Source organism: Lepidochelys kempii, chromosome 3, assembly GCF_965140285.1.
Source record: "Lepidochelys kempii isolate rLepKem1 chromosome 3, rLepKem1.hap1, whole genome shotgun sequence".
Taxonomy (NCBI): domain Eukaryota; kingdom Metazoa; phylum Chordata; order Testudines; family Cheloniidae; genus Lepidochelys; species Lepidochelys kempii.
The window spans coordinates 139,971,249-139,993,273 of record NC_136382.1 but is presented as its reverse complement, the minus strand read 5'-3'; the positions used below and the strand labels follow the sequence as shown (position 1 = coordinate 139,993,273).

At 42.3% G+C, this 22,025-nt stretch overlaps 1 protein-coding gene across 1 annotated transcript in view; it reads right to left on the bottom strand.

Moving 5' to 3' along the window:
- The window catches only part of WDR64 (WD repeat domain 64), a 140,058-nt gene that overhangs the window by 7,259 nt on the left and 110,774 nt on the right, over window positions 1-22,025 (bottom strand). Inside the window, exons 16-24 of the mRNA XM_073336679.2 lie at window positions 21,101-21,231; window positions 18,556-18,648; window positions 14,648-14,732; window positions 12,596-12,632; window positions 11,060-11,211; window positions 10,200-10,305; window positions 7,742-7,803; window positions 3,105-3,214; window positions 2,028-2,216 (exon numbers count right to left, since the gene is read on the bottom strand). Of these exons, the coding sequence (XP_073192780.1) occupies window positions 2,028-2,216; window positions 3,105-3,214; window positions 7,742-7,803; window positions 10,200-10,305; window positions 11,060-11,211; window positions 12,596-12,632; window positions 14,648-14,732; window positions 18,556-18,648; window positions 21,101-21,231 (965 nt within the window). The remainder of the gene's footprint in view (window positions 1-2,027; window positions 2,217-3,104; window positions 3,215-7,741; window positions 7,804-10,199; window positions 10,306-11,059; window positions 11,212-12,595; window positions 12,633-14,647; window positions 14,733-18,555; window positions 18,649-21,100; window positions 21,232-22,025) is intronic.

Below are 22,025 nucleotides of genomic sequence, written 5' to 3'. Positions count from 1 at the left end.
GTCATGTTGATTTATACTAGCTAAGGATCTATATATCCTGTCATTCCACTGTTGAGAAGAGTTGAGACAAATTTACATAGAACGCTACTCACTGAAATTCTTCAGCAAGTCAATGAAGCCCTGGCTACTTTCACCAGCTGGGAATCTGGCCAAGTGTTTGCAAATGTTTATTTGAATTCGGATAGTCTGCTCTGTTCAATCACATTTGGACCCTTTTTATGTGTATGAACATTTGAGAAACATCTATTCCTTGTATGGATACCGTTATCTCGATTCATTGTTTGAAACTTTTAAAACAGCATAATGAATGAGGAAGAGTAATTATTCAATAAGGAAGCAGAAATAATACATATGGATTAAGTGACCCACAAGCTATTTCAGCTATTACAAATAGGGAAAAATATGCCAAAAATATAGTCTTTGGGAGAAATATTTGCAAACAAAAATATGTTAGCCATGTAATAGTTTACTTGTAATAGTTAATTCACACCAATCAAATTACTGCAGTGTACTCTGTCTACATGGTGTTATATCAACTGGCCACTCTAGCCTCATCTAGCACAGCAGGTCTACACTGCAAACAAAAACCTGCAGTCACCAAGTCTTAGAGCCTGGGTCAATTGACTTGAGCTTGTGCCCTGTATTCAACACCGCTTAAGGGCCCAATCCTGTCAACATTGCCAGGCATAGTTCTTTATTCATGAGTTACTGAACTGACTTCAGTAGGACCATTCACCCTGGGAAGAATTGTTCTTACTGGTAAGTGTTAGTAGGATACAGCCCTACACTTCGGACCTTACAGCAGCATAGCTGTACCGCTACAGCGGTGCCACTGTAAGGTCTCCCTGGTGGCTGCTCTTTGCCGGCAGGAGAGAGCTCCACTGCCGGCATAATTTAAACCATCCCCAACAAGTGACGTTAGCTTTATCAGCAAGAGAGCGTTTCCTGCCAACATAGCACTCTCCACACCAACGCTTTTGTCAGTGAAACTTGTGTCGGTCAGGGAGGTGTTTTTCCCGCACCCCTGACCAACCAAAAAAAGTTTTACTGACAAAAGTGCTAGTGTAGACAAAGCCTAAATGATTATGGTCATTAATACTGAAGCATTTCCAAAAAGGCTTTGGCAAAAAGGTAACCTAAAAAGTGAATAGGATGCTGTACTGCGCGCCAGACATATAGTTTAAGTGTTCATCACTTCAGAAGTCTAAGCAACTTTTGTCCAACTTGAACTGCTTTCCTTCCTTGCCAAAGGCTACATTTGGGCCAACTTTCAAACTTCTAGCTTCAGTATTTGATTTCTGCACATGCAACGGTCACTATTTCAGCCAACACACTGGGGATTGAACCAGAGCTAAAAGTATGAGCTGCTGCAGTTTGAGCTAAATCACTGAAGCTGGGCTGAGACATATTCACATCCTTTGTGGATTGCCACAGACAGGAACCTGTAACCCATCCCTCACCAGTGGTTACATAACATTCATGCCAACTTTGAAGCTCTCAGCTTTGAATTATGAGCACACACCAGAAAATACAGGAAAAATGCATTTTTATTCTACACCCCCATTCCTCAACAATTAAGCTAGTTTTGCTTTAACTTTTAGAAGGCTTCATCTTTATGTTGAGATCAGGTAAGAAAAAGTTTTATCTTGAAACTATTTGTTTTTTAGAAGGTTCAGTCACCTTGTGGGGGTAAGAGGGAAACAATTTCCCAAACTTAACAAGAGTGTTCATTAAATACATACATTCTGATTAACTTTAGTGATTATCTAATTATCACAGCAGAGAATTAGTAGTTAGAATTCCAGGGCTCCAGTCCTGGCTCTGCCGCTTGCTATATGACTTTGAGTAAGTCACTTAACCACTGTGCCTTAGTTTACTCCTCTGTAAAATGGGGATACAGTCTAACTCACGGAGTATTGTAAAACTTGTTTGCAAAATACACATCCTCAGATGAAAGGTTTTCTAAAAGTGTGATGTGTTTGTTAATAGTCCCTAATGCACATGTAAATAAATGTTTGTGAACTTACTTCTTCCTGTCCAGTATTAGAGGATATTCAAACTTCTGCTTCTTTTCCATGTACTTGCTGTCTTCTTTGATTATAATGGGAAATTCATTAACATCACAGGGCAAAATCAAATCACTGGATTCAGATAATTCAAACACCCTGCGCTGTCCGAAGTAACCAACATAGTGTCCATTTGGTGCGTGCCAGAGCCTAGAGGTGCAGAAGGAGAGATGGAAAAGGTGGGTAAATTTAGAAACTGAAAGAAAGTGAAGTGCCTTTAGAACAATATTATGTAATTTAATAACCTCTTACCAGTGTAGTAAACTAGTTATAAGACAATATCAGAGTTAAGATTGAGTGTACATAGCAAAGAAAGTAAATTAAGGCTAGAAAAACCTTAGAAGAATATTATAATTATAAAAAAAAATAATTAAAAACCAAGACATTCAGCGCCAAGGCTTAAATTAAATCTAAAAATGTGAAAGTTTGGAAATGAAGAGTTAAGGCACTTCAAACAACCTCAACTGTCTCTGTAGAGAGATGCTGCCACCAAACTTCTTGGATTTGTTAATTTGTTTCAAAAACTTGAAGTTTACTTTTTTGTTAAGAGCAAATTGCATAATGGGCTATAAAACATTTTTCTTTAGCCAGGAAATTGCTATGATTTAATCTTCAAGATATCACATATGGGGCAAAATAACCTGGCATACTAATTTGACAAGAACCTGCACAAAGTTAAAATGGGATCCAAAAAAGAGCTCATTTCTAGAATGATAGGGCCTTTCTTTATGTGCTCAGTTTCACACAATTGGTAGAAAAACTTGACTGTCCATCTCTGGACATTTCGAGAGACTGGTGGGGTTCAAACAAACAAACAAACAAAAAGTATCTGAGACTTCTGCGGGGGCGGGGGGGAAGAGTGGATGTATTATGTGTAAAGCTAAGCTGTGCACATGCAGAACTGATTTTTTCCTCACCAAAACAGATACCTAAAATTATTTCAGTTCTGAGCTAGACAAAAGTCAGGCAAAAAGGGGAGCTCTGGGAAAAGAGACTCCATAGGTTAAAATCAATAACAAATGTTAGCCATGTCTGTACCTGACAGAACCATCCACAGAGGCTGTCACTACCAGGTTTTTCTCCTCCTCATAGAATAGGCTGACCACTTTGGTGGAATGAGCTCGCCAGTAGAGCTGCTGCTTTATTTGCTGAGGGGAGGAGAGCAAAACAAAACAAAACCCATCGTTGGCCACATTTCAGTCTGCTACGCACTCTAACATTGTTACCAATACAGTGTCCTTACGAAGCTGTCAAGGTTTCTTCCCCACTCTGAACTCTAGGATACAGATGTGGGGACCTGCATGAAAACCTCCTAAGCTTACTTTTACCAGCTTAGGTTAAAACTTCCCCAAGGTACAAACTATTTTACCCTTTGCCTTTGGACTTCCACTGCCACCACCAAATGTTTATCTGGGTGTGTTGGGAAAACATTGTTTGGAAACGTCTTTCCCCCCAAAATCCTCCCAACCCTTGCACCCCACTTCCTGGGGAAGGTTTGGTAAAAATCCTCACCAATTTGCATTGGTGACCACAGACCCAAACCCTTGGATCTTAGAACAATGAAAAAAAACTTTCAGTTCTTGAAAAGAAACATTTTAATAGAAGAAACAGTAAAAAGAATCACCTCTGTAAAATCAGGATGGTGAATACCTTACAGGGTAATTAGATTCAAAACATAGAGAATCCCTCTAGGCAAAACCTTAAGTTACAAAAAGACACAAAAACAGGAATATTCATTCTATTCAGCACAGCTATTTTCTCAGCCATTTAAAGAAATCATAATCTAACACATATCTAGATAGATTACTTACTAAATTCTAAGACTCCATTCCTGTTCTGTCCCCGGCAAAAGCATCACACAGACAGACACAGATCCTTTGTTTTTCTCCCTCCTCCCAGCTTTTGAAAGTATCTTGTCTCCTCATTGGTCATTTTGGTCAGGTGCCAGCGAGGTTACCTTTAGCTTCTTAACCCTTTACAGGTGAAAGGTTTTTTCCTCTGGCCAGGAGGGATCTTCCCTTTATATTTATGACAGAAGCAAGCTGTCATCAGACCCAAAAGAAGTGAGGTTATGATAGCCCTTAAAACAAGCTGAAGGCAGTGTGCATGAAGACACAAGGCTAAATTCATCCCTAGTGTAACTCCACTGAACACAATGGAGTTATGCCAGGGACATTTTACTTTTGTTCTTCATGTTGTCTGCAGTCTGAAATAGACAATTCAGATCAAAAGGATAGACTTACTCTTTGTAGATAGGAAGAAACAGGGCTGGCCTTACCATGAGGCGAACTGAGGCGGCCGCCTCAGGTGCCAGACTGTGGTGGGGGCACCACTAGGACCCAGAGTGTAGAAAATTGTGTCTGCTGCTGGTGCATATGTATGCTCTCTGCCCTAGATGCACAGAGATGGTGGAGTGCTGTGCTTGAGGAAGGAGGGCACAAGAGACATAGCAGGCAGGTAGGAGAAAAGGTGAGAGGGAATAACAGAAAGCAGCAGGAGCTGCAGGGAGAGAGAGGAGGAGGAGCTTCTTATGTACCTCTATAGCACCTGGACTGATTAACACCAGCTTCTCAGGGAGCTTCCTGTTTCCTGCTGCTTCCCTGAACCCACTTGAGGAGAACAGGCAGTCAACTGAAGTAGTAGGAGCCAGTTAGCCCTTAAGACGCTGATATCTTCCCTCCCTCAGGACCTGCTACCAGCCTGCTTATTTGTCCCTTTCTGAGTGTTGAGAGCCACTATAGCTGGCACAGAACAGCAGTCATGAGTGAAAGAAGAAAACGCCCCTCTGGGGCAGCATTCAGAAAAAGAAAGAAAGCAAAGGAAGCTTTTCTATCTAAGCAGGAAGGAGCTCTCCTGAGATACATAGACACAAATGTTCACAAGTGAGCCTTCCGGTCCCAGTGAGGATGTGAGTGGTGAGGAGATGCCTGATCTTCCAGTTAGTCAGAGTGCAGGTGAGCTGGCAGCTACTGCACCATCCATATCTCCATCTCAAATGGATGTAACCATGCACATTCCTGAAGAAAAGTGTAGATCAGAGAAGAGTGTGGTGGAGGTGCAAGAAACAGCTGCTGCTGAGTTTAGTTCCTTAAGTCAAGATGATCCAGGACTGTTGACCCACCTGAGCAGTAGCCTGAGGGACTTCCTTGTACTGCATGGGCCACAGCAAGTGAAAAACTTCATGTTCCCCAAAGACAATGAAAATAGCAGTTTCCATCCAACACATTACTGGCCTGAAATCACCAATGGTGACAAAGTGGAGAGGCCATGGCTTATGTACTCAGAAACCCAGAATGCTGCAGACTTTTTTTGTTGCAAACTCATCCAGTCCAATGTTCCAGCCACACTGGGTTCTACAGGAACCAAGGACTGGAAAAATCTGTCTAGAAATCTGGCATGCCATGAGAAGGCAGCAAATCACCAGAGAGCCTTCCATAGGTGGAAAGAGCTTGAGATGAGACTAAGGTTAAAGGCCACCATAGATGATCAGCATCAAGAGAAGATTGCATCAGAGTCTCTTTACTAGCAAAATGTTCTGAAAAGGCTCATTGCCATTGTGAGAATGCCTGCTACCCAAAACCTAGCACTGCGTGGCACTTCAGATCAGCTGTATGTGCCAAACAATGGAAACTTCCTTAAAATTGTGGAGCTGATGGCTGAGTTTGATGCTGTACTCCAGGAGCATCTAAGAAGAGTGACCACCCAAGAAATGTACACACATCATTACCTTGGAAAAACAATTCAAAATGAGATCATACAGTTACTGGCAACAACAGTCAAACAGAAGATTGTGGCAGATGGGAAGTCGGCCAGGTATTACTCTGTTATTCTGGACTGCACACCAGACATCATCCATACGAAACAAATGCCTTTAATGGTGCATTTTGTAACAACAACAGAATCTAGGGAAAATGTCCCTATAATGGTGACTGTCAGCATTTTCTAGAATTTATTGACACTGATGATACTACAGGAGCTGGTATGACAAGTGTGCTTCTTAAAAAGCTGCAAGATACGGGCATTGCGATAGCTGACGTGAGAGGTCAGGGCTACAATAATGGTGCCAACATGAGAGGAAAGAACAGAGGAGTGCAGACACGGATCCGAGAGTTAAACCCTCAAGCTTTTTTTGTCCCATGCAGTTCTCATTCATTGAACTTGGTGGTCAGTGATGCAGCATCAGTTTCTAGTGAGGCTGCTGAATTTTTTAATGTAATTCAAAGCATCTTTGTATTTTTCTCTGCATCAACTCATCAATGGCAAATTTTGAAGCAACGTCTGGGAACATCCTCTCTGACACTGAAACTACCGAGTGTCACACGATAGGAAAGTTGAGTGGAGGCAATAAAGCCTATCAAACACCAAATTGGGAAGATAGATGATGCCATAATTGCCATTATGGAGGATAATGCTATGGCAGGAACTGTTTGTGGGAGAACAGTGGCAGAGGGAAATGGAATCGCCAGAAATGTACATAACTTCAAATTTCTGTGTGGCTTAGTGTCGTGGCATGACATACTCTTTGAAAGAGAGACTCCAAGGTGTTGACCTTGATATATCTGGAGCAATGGAACCACTGGACAAAGCAAAGTCAGACCTACACTCTTACCGGTCAGATGAGGGATTTCAAAACATTCTGAAGAGTGCACTGGCAGAGGAACCTCAGACTGAAGCTATTTTCCCACCCATTCAAGAATACAAGAGTCACCGAAGAAGACGACATTTTGATTAAGAGGCACGGGATAATCCCATAAGAGACCCCAAACAACAATTCAAAATAGAATTCTTTAACCAGGTGCTAGATTGTGCAATACAGTCAGTTGAAGAACGTTTCATGCAGCTCAAGGAACACAGCAGTACATTTGGGACCAGCAATGCAGGGCACTAGAGACAGTGTTGACACATGATGACATACGTGATATTGATGAGAGTGATTTAGGTGATGAACTGAAAGCCCTTTCAAGATACATTTCAGCAGGATCAACTCCAAAGGCTGTTCTGGAATATATGTGCACAAATAAGATGACCACCCTCTTTCCAAATGCTTTTGTTGCTCTGTGCATACTTCTAACACTTCCTGTAACAATTGCCAGTGGAGAACACAGCTTCTCCAAGCTGAAGTTAATAAAAACACATCTACGCTCCACAGTGACACAGGAGAGGCTGGTCGGCCTTGCAACCATCTCAATAGAGCATGAGCTGGCCCAGACTGTGGACCTTCAGCAGGAAGCAGTTCAAATCTTTGCAGCCAAGAAGGCACGGAAAGCACCACTTTGATTATTCAAACAGATAAAAATGCCAGTGTTTACTATGCAGACAAGAAAAGTTACATTTGCTGTTCAGGCGTTTGAAAGTTAAGTGTTACTTCAAATTTTTGAACAAGGCATTTTAAGTTGTTAGTTCTCCTTTGTTGGGGTAGGTAGCAGAGCAGTACCATGAGAGGAGCAGAACAGGAAGAAGGCAGAATTGAGACCTTTCAAGGTTTTCGCCCAAGCGAGGGGACATGGGGATATCATTTGAGCTCCCCACCTCAGGGGCCAAAATGTTGTGGGCCGGCCCTGGGAAGAAAGTGGACTGAACTTATCTCAGGATAGTGAAGTATAATTCCATTTTTCTCTACCTGTCATATGTGAATGGTAAATTATTTGGGTGGAAAAATGATTTTTCATTCTCACCTTATTTTCATCCTGTGGATCTTCCAGGAATGAGCCAGTATTCCAGTGCATAATATGCCCCTCTGTGTTTTAAAAGAAACAAAAAACAGAATCATTTCAAAAGAGGTTCAAACTTCTTTATAAGTGCCCTCTGTTGCTAGATATGCTACCAAGTTAAGATCAGGGTTGGAAGGGACCTCAGGAGGTCATCTAGTCCAACCTGCTGCTCAAAGTAGGACCAAGCCCCAATTTTTGCCCCAGATCCCTAAATGGCCCCCTCAAGGATTGAACTCACAACCCTGGGTTTAACAGGCCAATGCTCAAACCACTGAGCTATCCCTCCCCCCTGAGGGATAAGGACCTGGCTAAGGACAAAGTAGAAGGAAGCCAAGGGTCTGGGCATTGAAAGTTAGTTTTTAGGATAATGTAAATGTCACTTAACTATTTCATTAGCAAACAAAGGAGAAAATGTTAGTCCATATGTTACAATGGAATACTGATCTCCAGCCTATTTATGAAGAATGTCATATTAACAGCATAGATTTAACTGTTTGTTAAAAGTATCTAAGAATTTTAAATAATTACAAACACACAAAAACAGTCACCTACTAAGCAGAGTTACCTACTGCATAGACCAAACATGAGGGAGTTTCAGAGGGGTGACATTTTTCATTTTAAAATGACAAACTGGACAGAGCTTGATCAATCACATGCATAATGCAAAAGAAAATAATTCATGCCTTTCTAGTGTGCTCATGTGGGATACACAGTCCAAGAGGAGGGAGACTGACCACTGAAATGGGAACATTTACCTTGATATCGTGTCCCTCCACTGCTCTTTGCTGCAGTTTTCTTCCCATGTTACAGTTCCTCCATCACCATTGAAATCTTCCCTTTGTTGCTCTCCCAGTAGGAGGCTTCTGGGTAATTCCAACAGCCACCTTTGGCAGACCTAGTCTCTAGAACTGTACACTTGGGCAGAGAGAAATGTGGGCAGCCCTAGTAGGGAAAGGATGAGAGGGGAGGAGGAGGAGGAGATAGCCGCAGTTGGGCTAACAGACGCTATCCAGGCAATATAGCAATGGGTGTCAGCAGTGGGGAGAAGGGAGGGGTGTGCAGGACACACACAGAGCAGAACTAGTAGGAAAACCTCTTGCAGCCACTTAGAATCTGCAGCCAGTAATATGCAAGCAGGCGGCCAAAAGGGGAAGCCTCAAATATAGGAGAAAGGGCTATGACACTAGCATGGAATACTCCTCCGTGAGCAGTAAAAAAAAACTCCTTGCCGTCCTGTGCAATATGGGATAGTTGATTGGAGAGAAAGCTTTTCCTTTAACCTCTGTCCATTTTTAGGGTATGTCTACACTGCAACCAGGAGTATGATCTGCAGCTCATGTAGACATACCCATGCCAGCTGTACTCTAGCTGGCTCAGCAAAAATAAAAGGATGCCATGGGCGTGGACTTCAGCATGAGTTGCACAAACCCACCTGACCTCCCTGGGTGCATTTGTTTGCATGGCTAGTGCTGAAGCCCACGCCATGGAGTCTTCACATCTATTTTTAGCGAGCTAGCTAGAGTACAGCTAAGGTGGCCATGACCACACAAGCTACCCCATTCATACCCCTGTTGCAATGCAGATGTACCCTTGGTGTCAACCTCAAACCATTGTTACGTTTGAAAGGTCTGGAAAAGCTTTTTCCATCTCACTTCTGCCCAGCAGCAGAGCAGGAAGTGTGGAATTACTGTAAGAAACTCTGTTCTCATGGGATTTCCAGCAGGAACAGAAATGTAAGTACCTGATGTCTCATGAGATAGATGGAGACAAAGAAGATTTTTCAGGCCAAGTTTGAAGACACAAAGAGTCACAAAGTTTAAAGAGGTTTAGATAAGCTTCAGATAAGCAACCAAACTTTTGCATGTTTTGCCAAATGAAAGCCACCTTCAACCTTTTGAGGTTCACTAAACATTAAATTAACAATCAGAGAAAGGGCTGCTGGCAGAAGCATCAGTAATGCTTTTTCCCCTCACATTGCTGTGTTATTTATGAAACACAGGTCATTGTTGTATACTGAACTTTTCACTGTCCATGAACTAACTGTCTGTGTGCAACAACAGCCGCCAATTTGCTTTTATTTGCAGCAGCCGGTTATGGAGAAAGTGGGACTTTTGCTTATTCTTAATCTTTGCCCTTAGTCTAAAATGAGGGAATTTAGATGGTAAGTATATGGGAGTTCTTTGTGTAAAGAAAATATAACACACTGCTCTTGCAAGTAGCCTCTGTACTGGCAGTGTTGTTAGCTTCTGGCATTATCCTGTATTCTTTACTCCCATAGACTCCCCTTTCCTCGATTTTTAATGCAGTTTTGCTTTGGCCCTTCATTGCCACATTCCCAGCATGTTTTTACAATAACCTTTTTCAGCCACTACAAAGAGTCAGGAGAACTGTGACTGAGAAGCAAGTGACTGAGACCACTTACCCTTGGTGGCCGCTAAAAGCATTTTAGAAGAGATATCGGTGCACAGAGCAGTCAGAGGAATTGCAGGATGCTTTGTGAAGGGCAAAACTTCTCTCAGTAAATCTCCCTAAAACAAACAAAGTATAGAGGAAAGCAGACTTTATCCACAAAAAAATCAAAGCAACAGAAATTTTATCATGTTCACGTGATGCAATGTTTTCTGTTGCTTTGATTTTTCATGCATTAAGTAAATAGCAAACCATATTAGTCAGATTTTATACCAACAACATACATTGAGCTGCTTTATTATACCTGGGGGGTTCAATATCACAGTTAAATAAAACCGCTGAAGTCCCTAAAACCTTTTTATAATATATCTTAATTTATCCATCTAGAATCAAACTCTTCCCTGTCTTGTAACCCATATCGACATCAACCTGATTGCACAATGTGCAAGTCATACCTGACCCTCTACTCATTTATACAGGTGCACAGCCCAATATTGCTACATTATTTTTCAAAGAATGTTTCAGTTAACAGAGCAGAATTCCTCTTATAATTGGAGCAGCAGACTCTGCCTTGCCCATCACAGTCTCAGAAGGCAGAGGACGTAGATAAAGAATGGACCCCAAGGGAGTTACATACCTTTTCAGACAGTTGTCACTAGAATTATTCTAAGCCATGATTTTCTTCCTGTTCCCCTTCCCCCTTCCCTTTGCTACAGCTGTTAAAGCAGCACTAAATTGTGTTCATAGAAATAATGATCAGTGGGAAAAAAAACTCCTATTACTTCATGTTAGGTGAGAGCAGGATGCTGAAGATGTGGAGCATTTTCTTCTTTCACCCCCAACCCCATCCAAACATACAATCAAATACGTTACCCCAATAGTCCATAGATAGACACAGCCATTTTCATGGGCAGAGGCCAGTATTGGTGAGCATGTATGTCCAGCTATGTTTCTAGAGAAGCCAGAGGCTGATTTTTTGGTGTCAGAGGGTTGCACGTCCTTCTCGTTGGTTGTCTCTTCCCCTTCTGGAATATAATTGACCCCATTATCTTCTTGCCATAGTTCTTATAGTTCTTTCTTTGAACACAAAGCAATGGAACAACGCTAAGAAAAACATTAACTTTGACAAAAGAAAACTTCATTATAAAACAAAAGCCCCTTTGAAAATATTTCATAAATACTAGCAAGGAGCCATGGTGAGAACTTGGAGACACATTGTTTAGGAAGTATTCTCATGACACGTCCTGTGCCAAACCACACCATTCCTGTACAGGTGCTAAGAGCCCTTTTCACAGCATGGGGGCAGATTTCAGAGAGGCGGCATAGAGGGTCCGTACTCCCCTTGTGTGCCTCACAGCAATGTTCTGCTGCATCTCTAACTGTGGGGGCAGGGCAGGGATATGACCAGGGACCTGCAAAAGTGCAGATTCACTGGTCAGAGTCTTCCAGGGAGTAAAAGTTCAGGGTTGTGGCAGTGGCTACTAGCTCAGCCCTGAGGCTGCAGATGTAGCCCAGGGAGCGGTGCTGATATTCTGCAGGGAGAGAATTCCATCCTTCTCAAAACTACCAACAATCCCTATGCAAAGCCTGTCTGTCTCCTAAGCACTTGACAATTTGGCCTTCTATATTTCCTTCTTTGTTCTCTATTTCTAAAGATATGTGCGTGAACCAAGATATTTATTTTAAGGGTCCGTTTGATTTTACCTCTAGGTCACTAGCTCAAACCTGACCCATGTGGGTACTGTCACCAGTGGCCTATGTGAAATAATTCAGTGTCCGTTCTGTTGACAGGGACACCCGTCTGGCAGGACCATCAATAGTGACTGTAGCCAAATTCCGGTTTCAGCGTCAATTCCATTCTATTTGGATGCTGCTGCAATCCCATGCGTGGCCTGCCACTGGGGAACACAATTTGCTGTCCAGATTCAAGTAAAGACTCCTAGTTGTGTCATCAGCATGCCGCTGATATTTCAGGACCACAGTCTCTCATTATCTGCCCCAGCTGCCTTCCATGCACACTGATGAAACAGATCCCTACAGAACCCCACACAATCATAGAATATCAGGGTTGGGAGGGACCTCAGGAGGTCATCTAGTCCAACCTCCCGCTCAAAGCAGGACCAATCCCCAGTTTTTACCCCAGATCCCTAAACGGCCCCCTCAAGGATTGAACTCACAACCCTGGGTATAGCAGGCGAATGCGCAAATCACTGAGCTATCCCTCACAGGTGGATGAGCAGCTGGGATTTCTATACACTTTAGCTGATACCTTCAAACATCTTCTTAAAGCCTCTCTGACAACAGGTAGACAGTTTGAAAAATGGGCTTTTCTTCCCCCAGGTTTAAAACACCCTATCCTCCCCAATGACCCAAGAAATCTGCGAGTATAAAGAGCAACACATTCCATACCTACTGTTGCTGGAGACTCTCCATTGTTTACATCTTCCTAAAAACAAGATTTATAAAACAGAAATTGAGCCAGAAAATTGAAAGCAGAAGAGCATACACACAGTACTAGACCTTGACATGCCCGGAGAAACAGTTCTCTAGACTGTCATTATTTAAGGAATGAACTAATTCCCTCAGAGGCTTATGTGGAACTTCTCACTTATATTGTCTCAGTTTCCAAGAAGAGTCTAGACTAAGTTAATTCCTTTCTGGGATAATGAATAGACACACACACTCAGAATATAAATCCATGGGGGTGATTTTCCAAAAGCACAAATGAATGGGAGTTAGGTGCCTTTGCAGATCTCCTCACTAGGTCTTGTCATTGCCTTGAGCAAAAATGGGTAAAATAGCAAAGTTGCAAAGCTTACCCACATGTAGCCCCATTTCAGCAAACAAACGCCTCTTTTTGAAGATTTCAGTCAAATTCTGTCTGCTGCTTCTCTCAAGCACTGCTTTCAACTGTATTTTAACCCCACTCCTAATACAAAGTCCTGTTGGAATTATGTGTGTGGCTTTTCACTCTAAAATCAGTACTTTCACATGGCCTCAACCACATGGTTGGGAGGTGTTGGACAAGTGGGTTGCCTCCAACCTTCATTCCATGTCTATCTATATGGGTCAGTCTGTCAACTACAGTAGAACCTCAGAGTTATAAACACCAGAGTTATGAACTGATAGTCAACCACACACCTCATTTGGAACTGGAAGTACACAATTACACAGAATCAGAGACCAAAAGAAAAAAAAAAGTAAATAAAGTACAGTACTGTGTTAAACTTAAACTACTAAAAAAAATAAAAATAAAGGGAAAGCAACATTTTTCTTCTTCATAGTAGAGTTTCAAAGCTGTATTAAGTCAATGTTCAGCTGTAAACTTTTGAAAGAGCAACCATAACATTTTGTTCAGTTATGAACATTTCAGAGTTACGAACAACGGCCATTTCTGAAGTGTCTGTAATTCTGAGGTTCTACTGTATAGAGATGTGAACCCACTGAAGGGTCTCCAAGGGCTATTGTGGGGTGGGCCCAGTTGTTAGGCAGGATCTGTAGGACAGAGTGGAAGATTTCAATAAGTCAGGAGGGAGACTAGGAAGCACAGGGTGCTTCAGGGGTTATAGATGAAGACGACAAGCCTCCTCAGTCTTGTAAATATGTACTGGCCTGTGTATCTTCACGTGCTAACTCCTTGGGACACATTTGACAACCACAACCTGTTGCCATTTCTCTATTTTTAGTACCTCAATGGCTTCACTCAAGTGTGCGGATCAAAATTATGCATATGCCAATTTGGGAATTTAAAAATGTATACACTGTGTTGAGAAAAACAGAGCCTGAGGAAAATTATGAGACAGTAGCACATTTTTAAAAATTTCTGAGTCCCCATCTGAGAATTTCTCCTCACTTTCTTCCACATTGCACCTCTTCCTTCCAGGCTCTGCAGCTCTGCCACTATTCTTCTGGCAGGAAGGGCAGGACAAAACTACCACAAAATCACCAAGTTAGTTCTAATGAAAATACTCCTATCTATCTATCTATCTATCTATCTATATATATATATTGCTTCAGCCCTTACAAGGAAGTACTTTAAATATGCCAGAGTTATTAATGGCACCCATGTTAGTTTTCCTACAATACAGATGTGACTTCAATGTTCACATTTCATTCTAGAGAATCCCAATGTCCTCATTTTGTGCCCTGTGCCGCTCCCCCTTAAAGCAGGAGATGCTGGTGATATGCATTGTACAAGACCTTCGATATCAGTCGCCTCACGTACCAGCAGCAAGCTGCTGAATGGCGCACACTCCCAAATCCCATCTTCATTTCCATCTTTCTGCTGTGCTTGCCCTCTAGTCTGGGAAGCAAAATGAATCAGACTTCTGGGGAGCATGGGGCCTCTGCATGGCAGAACACTGATCTTGTCAAACCACTGGCTTCTCTGTTTTTGTTTTGTTTTAATCTGCTATATAGAAATTTAGCTTGGATGAAGTGGAAACCAAACAGCCAACATACCTTGTTTAGACTCAAGTGGCTGCCTTCTGCATCCTGTGTGGCAGTCATATCACTTACAAGGGATGAAGTGGTGGAGGAGGAGTGACTAAGGAAAAAAATCCAGAGATATGGCTGATGGCACATAATAAAATATGGGTGACTACTTACATTCTCGGAGATTATGTTAGAGATCTACAGTTAATATTAGCCAGTGCTATTGAAGAAGAAAAAAAAAAGTAGTGTCTCCACTAGGTAGACTAAGTTTTCAAAAATTTTAGGAAGTGACATAAATATGTGAGCAAGATCTGCAAAGATCTGAAACACATACCAAGCCAGAATCTGCACCGATTTCCATCCTATGGAACTGCATGAAGGTCCGAGAGATTGCAGTGAACTAAATTTTCTCTTTATTGATTTTTAAGTAAAGGAGGGAGAGGTCCTAATTGTCTGTTCCAGTTTGTTTGTACATGATGTTTGATCCACTTAGCTTTGTATTAAATGCACAAAATTACATTCAAGTGACATTACAGGCTAAGAGTGTGCAGTAGGGAGATGATGATGAAATATGGCCATTATCTCCTGGAGGCATTGTCCATCATGGCAGGTCCATGACTGCTGGAGACACCTCCCATAGCAATGGTCACTGATACACCCTTTCCATTGGGGGAGCTTGTCCTTCTCCTGTATTCAGTGGTGGATTAGCCACTGGGCCAACAGGGCCCTGGCCAACTAGGGGCCCCGGAAAAATGGATGTTGTTGTGCCCCAACCCACTCCGCCCACCTGGTGCTCTTGCCGGGAAGCAGGGCAAGCCCCCACACTCCTACCCTGGTCTCCGGCAGGAGCACCAGGGAGGAGGCACAGGGGAGAATGCAGGCGGAAGATGTGGGGTGGGGTCCCCCACTTGCTCTGGCCCAGAGGCCCCACAAAATGATAATCGGCCTCTGCCCATATTGGCTCAGCTTCATCAGCATGTCTAGGGGTGAAGGCAAGTGGGCAAAGCCATGGCCCTAATCGCTCCCTGCACTTTTTTGAATTACGAGCACTACAGTGGTATCTCCCAGTGATGGTGCACAAAGAGCACAAGCATATACCTGGCCTGAGCAGGAATTTCTCTGATATGACGACTCTGGGCTGGGTACCTGAACTGAGAGCCTCTCCCCTGTGCTCTCAATGACCCTCGCTGCTTGCCGTAAACATCATGAAGGAGGAAGCTGCCTGATTCGAATGCAAAGAGGACAAGAGCCTGGGGGGAGGGAGACTGGAGCTGGCTAGGCAAGCAGACTGGGAGCTAGTCTGAATGGGGAATGTGGGCAGAGGAAGAGACAGATTGGGAAGCTAGGAAGGGTATGAACAGAGAATGCCTGGGCAAGAAATTGGAACTAAAAGTGATTAGGTGTGGACACTGGGAATGGGGAGGAGAGTAGCACTGAGATAAGGAGAGCAGAGGGGTGAAACTAGGATTTGCTGGGCAAAGCAATTGGGATGAGATGTCAGGGATGGGGAAGAGAAGACTGGGAGAAGAGAGGTTGGAGGGGACAGGGTAAAAGGGGTTACACTTGTGGGGAACAGGCAGATGAAATCTGTGCCCACCAGCACACACTCCACTCCATAGCCTGGAATGGAACCTAAGATTCTGAGTCTCACCATGCCTCTGCTGTCAGCAAATATCTATGAAACCCCTGGCAAAATGTCCCATCCCCCTCTAGTGAGGATCCACACAGAGGATGACAACCTACTACTGTTATCAGTTACTCCATTAGCTCAAGTGGCAAAGATCTGTGCTGTGGATCTAAAGGCTCCAACCCTGCATATCACACACACAGGTGTCACTGTGGTGCTCCATGATGGAATTTCTCCTTCTCAGATTTCCCTTTTTAATAACCTAGGAAATCTCTCTCTCTCTCTCTCTCTCTCTCTCTCTCACACACACACACACACACACCATTAAAAGAACATTGTTCAGGTTGCAAAAGAAGCACTCAAAAGTTAAATATGAGGTTGCCTGTGCAACTTTAGTTCAGCTCCCCTGAGCTTATGCATTGATACAGCCATTAATTAAATGATCACGTGCTATTTTTTCCCCCACAACACTCCTGCTTCATTCAGTGCAACGGGGGGACTTGTCTTGGGAGAGAATCAGGGTTGTGTAATGAAGGAGACTGTGGCAGAAGTCAGAAGGTGTGTAGCAAATGAGGCAGGGAACTGCAAGAAAGAGAAAGAAGGGTCTCACGGTTAAGGCAGTTAAATGCTGCCCTAGAGAATTGGATTCTATCCCTGCCTGTGCCATAGAGTTCCTGTGTGATGCTGGGCAAGTCACTTGAGTTGAACATTTCACAGGTTGTCACTAATTGTGTATTCCTAATTTTATGGATGCCCAGTTTGGGCCTGATTTGCAGAAGTGCTGAGCGCACACAGTTGCAGCTGAAATCAATATGGGAGCTGTCCTTTGAACAGAACAATGCTAAGGACTCTGAAAAATCAGATGCTAGTTGTCTCAAATTGAACACCCAAAATTAGTGGATACTTTTGACCTTAATATTTCTGTATATCAATTATCCACCCAGAAAATAGGAATAATAATACCCTGTTATTTCACAGGAATGTTATGAAAATAAATGAATGTCTGAAGCAGTCATGATCACTACAGAAAAATCCATGAGGAAATTAATAATATTGTCTTCAGAGCAGGGTTTGATAGTGTGCAATAAATAAGGCCTCGGGCCACACTTTGAACAATGGGGAGACAGCAAAATAGTGAATCCATCCATTCATCCTGTGAACTGAATGAGGCAGGGATCCCATGGAACGAGTGGTATGTGATCATGTAATTAAAGACTATCATAACACATATGTGCAAGGGTGCCTCCTTAATTCTGGCATTTCCTAGCCTTTGAGTGCTTCACTTTGCAAGTTTAGCAAATGTTCTTTTAATGTATTTTTGTGTGTGTAATAGTAATAAGCTTCCATGTAATCAGAAACAATAATAGAAAATACAACCTATGCAAAACATGTATGATTCAATGTCATTGCAAGAGCCTCACCTTTCAATAGTCAGAATATTTCCTGACATAAAAAAAATGCAAACTGTGAAACCTAATCACTGCATTTAATTTCATTTACCTGGGTCTCTTTGAAAAAAAAGGGCCAAAAGTTATTGTTTAAGATTGAAAGGCTGATTAACATCTATTAAATGGTTATGGCACATTTAGGTGTAGTAAGTCTGTAAGATGCTTTAAGGATTTAAAATGACATAAGACCACAAACCACCCTACAGATTCAAGGGGGCATAAAGCTGCTTAATTGCTTAAATCCTTAATACTGTATAAGTATTTAATCCAAATTAAGTCCTTAAGGCTGCCAGGTGCCTATGAACATACGTTGGAAATTGCGCGCTTGTGAAAACGCACACATGCTCAACCCTCCGCTCTAGACATATGGGCTTTGTGACTGAGCATCTGTCCTGCATACGTTAATTTTTGAGGAATACTGGCCTGCCACTACTATTGTTTGTTAAGAGCTGACTATGGACTTGAGGGTTGTACAAATCACAACAATAAAAAACAGCCTCTGCTCCAAACAGCTTACAGTCTACAAAACAGCTTAAAAGAAGGGAAGAGCCACTGCAAAAAACTCAGAAGAGGGGGCAATTTGGGGTTTTAAATAGATTTGTTATATTAACTTCTTATGGAGCAGAAGTGAGGCTTAGGAGGCTTTTGAATGAGGAAGGGGAGGGGCATCTCACATGTAAGGAGACACTGAGGAAGGAATGGGAAAGCTAAGCACCTACTTGGGTTTCTAACTGGATTAATCAAACCCAGTTAATCCAGCTCAGTTCAGCTCTAGGTTATGCTGGGGTAAAAGAGTGGTGGAAAAATTATGCCAGTTTAACAGAGCAAAATTCATAATGCAGTGCATGCCATTCAGTTACCTGGAAGAGAAATCACTCCGGAACAGGAATAGCACAGCATTGACTCCAGATACTTGACCGGTAGCGTCTTGACAAGCCTGATAAGTTTTATCCCTGGAAATAAAGAGGTTTGTACAGGATTTGTCACACACTTCGACACCTATTATGTTTATTACAGTGCGTTGTTCTTAGGTAAGATTATAGACTGAAATGCATAACCGCTTAAGAATTAAACAATTTTTGTTTCCTGGTGTTTAGGTTACATGTAAGTAGTCACATATAATTTTGCAAAATCAATTGATTGTTATGAATTATGCTGGCTTGACATCTTTAGAAAAGATTGCACTTTTTTTTTAAACCTATGGAGCAGGCTTAGTATATGCTATGCCATTGTAAGCATCCCCACAAGGAACTGAACTGAGAGCCTGGAAGCTGATGGAATGGCTCAGTGGAAAAAAAAAATCTTTCAGTCAGCCAGGCCTTCCCCCAAGACTCAGCATTTAAGACAAAGAAAAATACATTAACTGAAGCAGAAAATTGCCATAATCTTGGCATTCAGTCCAGTCATGTGAATCATGGGTACAATGCCCTATCTTCATCCAACATTTCCCCTTCCTCTCTCTTCCATGCAGCCACACTAACAGCTCTCCCCCTATGCAAGGGGAGGGAGAAGCAGACCTGTAGTTAAATCTTTTATTCCCCTTTCGTTTCTCCCTCACCCCTTTTTGGGAAAAGAGTTAAGGGAGGAAAAGTGGAATTTCACCCACAATTTCAAAACCAAATTTTTTGAAAAATATAAAAATTTGTTGAAGTTTTAGTGTTGACATTTTGTCCAAAAGAGAAACTGATGAAGATAAAAAACATCACCAAAATCCCATTTTTTATTCAGAATGTTTTTCACGTTAATAAATGTGCCCAGTTCTAATAGCTTCTTCAAAGCCAGAATGTAGTTTTCAAGGTAATTACTTACAGCCTTATTAAATGAATTTACTAGAGCTAGGCAAAACTGTTCAGTGGCATGTGACAATTCTTAGGGGGAGATCAGATTTGGGCTGCTAGAAAGTTGGGACCATACAGAGATCACTAGACCATCCTGCCAGTCCCTGGTGGGCAAGATATGGGAAGGCATAGAACAACATTGATTGAGGGAACTCTCAGGGTCTTGGGGTTTCTCCCCTCCCCCCCAATAACTTCAGAGTTTCTGAAGGCTTTAGGAGTGATAACAGTGGTATTTTTAATGACAACTTTTTGGAGCAGTTAATTAGGGAAGAAGGTGTTTTGGAGGGATTTCTCTTTGTCAAACTTGGGCACAAAAAATGAGAAATATTTAAAAGACAAACTGTTAGGATCAAGAGGAGCATCACCAAAAGACAAAGGAAGGGAAAACAAATATGGAATCTGAAACAAGCACCATATTAGTAGTAGCTCTTGGAACCAGCATGAAGGTCAGAAAGTAGACCAGCAGCCACTCAGATGAAAGGAAGAAGAGCTCTCCTAATACAGCTAGATATTGGCAAAGTAGTGATGATCAGTACTGTAGCAATCCTCTCCAAACCTTCTCTTTCTTCAAAGCCAAACCACTGATGTCTGGAGGAATTCAGTAAAGGATTCTCCTCCAGAAGAAGTGGGAGGGGGGAGGAAAGAGGGAGTTCCAACCATTCCCACCATCTGCCCACTCATGTCCATCCACACGTGTCACCTTCATGCAAAAAAGTGTAGTCTTCCTTTACCATGTCATCTGGAGATGAGAGGGCTTTCTACTGCTCCACTTCTATCATCTTCAAAGGGCAGCCAGCTGGCTTTGTCCTAGTCCAAGCTCATGAGAAGGTGACTGCCTGGCCTCCCTCTCTCACACACTTCTCCCTCACACACACTTCTTTGCGTGGTGTGATGGCGTATACAAACACCACACCAGTAAGGAAGGGGTTGAGAAGGTGCAAAGCATGCATGGCTTGGAGGAAGAGCTCAAAAGGAAAGCAGACCAGGTCAGTAGGAGGGTAAACAGTGGAAGTGAATTGATGTACATTCTCAGATCCTGGGAAGCAGGACTACAGGATGTCCTAACGCCTGAGGCCTCTGCTAGTCTTGACTTCACCAAACCCACAGAGAAGGGGCTCACAGAACTCAGGTCTGAGGCTTTATCTTTGATTTCAGTTGTTTAACGCCTTATTTTTAAATGCCAAGAGGGGACTGGTAGGAATGACCCAGGGATACAGAAGCATTGCACTTCTGGGTGCAGAACTTAGCTATCAGCTTCTGGACTCTGCATTGGGAACTGGTGGAGAGGGTGGTTACCAAACAACTCCTAGGCAGGGCAGGAGGCAGAAAGCTTACCCCTGATATGGGGACTCTAGATGAGAAAAGCCCTGAAGCCAGAAGGCTCAAGATTACTAGACCTTGATGCAGAGGGGGCATTGCTGGACTCTTTATATACAATAGTATATTAACATTTGTATTTTCAATACAGTGTACCCCAAAATACTTAAACTTAAATCAATAAGGTTTAACTTAATTCCATAGGAATTGTCCAGGATATTGCCATATCTGTTACCAAAGTATTACTTACAAGTATCTGACAGTAGCAGATTCAAAATCCCACAAGATTATTGCACCATGTGCATTTCCAGTAGCTATCAAGCTGTATCCTTCTACTTTTAACACATCAAAGCACTTCATTTCTTCACCCACTGGTAAATTCTAAAGGAAGCATAAATAAGACTTTTACTAAGAAGGACATGACATTTGATAGTGAAATGTTTTAAACAAATGCGTTATGTACGGAAAATGACATTGTACATTGTTGTAAACTCAATGCATTTTATTAGAGTTACACATTATAACATTTGCCATTCTTATGGTGCCTTCCATCCAAAGACCTCAGCATCCCTCTGAGGTAAGACCTATGGTCACTATTAAAGACTGCATTAACTATACCTGAGACCCCAGAGTAGTTTCCTGTTTTAGGGACCAAGGATGAAGTGGGAGGGAATACTTGTGATAAATCCTGGCGAGTGCTGACTTTTTAGATGGCAACCACTGTAAGTATTCTTATGCCCATTTTATGGAGGGGGATACTTGTTCAACATGACATAGGAAGTTCCTGGAAGAACACCCAGGATCATTCTTCTTCCCCTTTGTATTACACTGTTTGCACCATACATTAATACCGGCACAAACATACTTGAACTGAGACATTCACACATCGCAAACATCCAAATGAAATTAACAGCAAGAGCAACTGAACAACACATTGCATTAGACAGGAATTAGACAGGCATCAGAGCTATGGACTATCTAGTCCAGTGTCCTGTCTCCAACACTGGCCAGCACCACATGATTCAGAGGAAGGTGAAAAATCAAAGTAGGCAGCTGTGGCACAATCTGCCCTCACAAAAAATCTCATCCTAATCCCTAATATTTTGAGATTGGTTTAACCCCTGAAGCAGGAAGTTTTATATTCCTTGCAGTGATCTGTTGGCATCAACTATTAT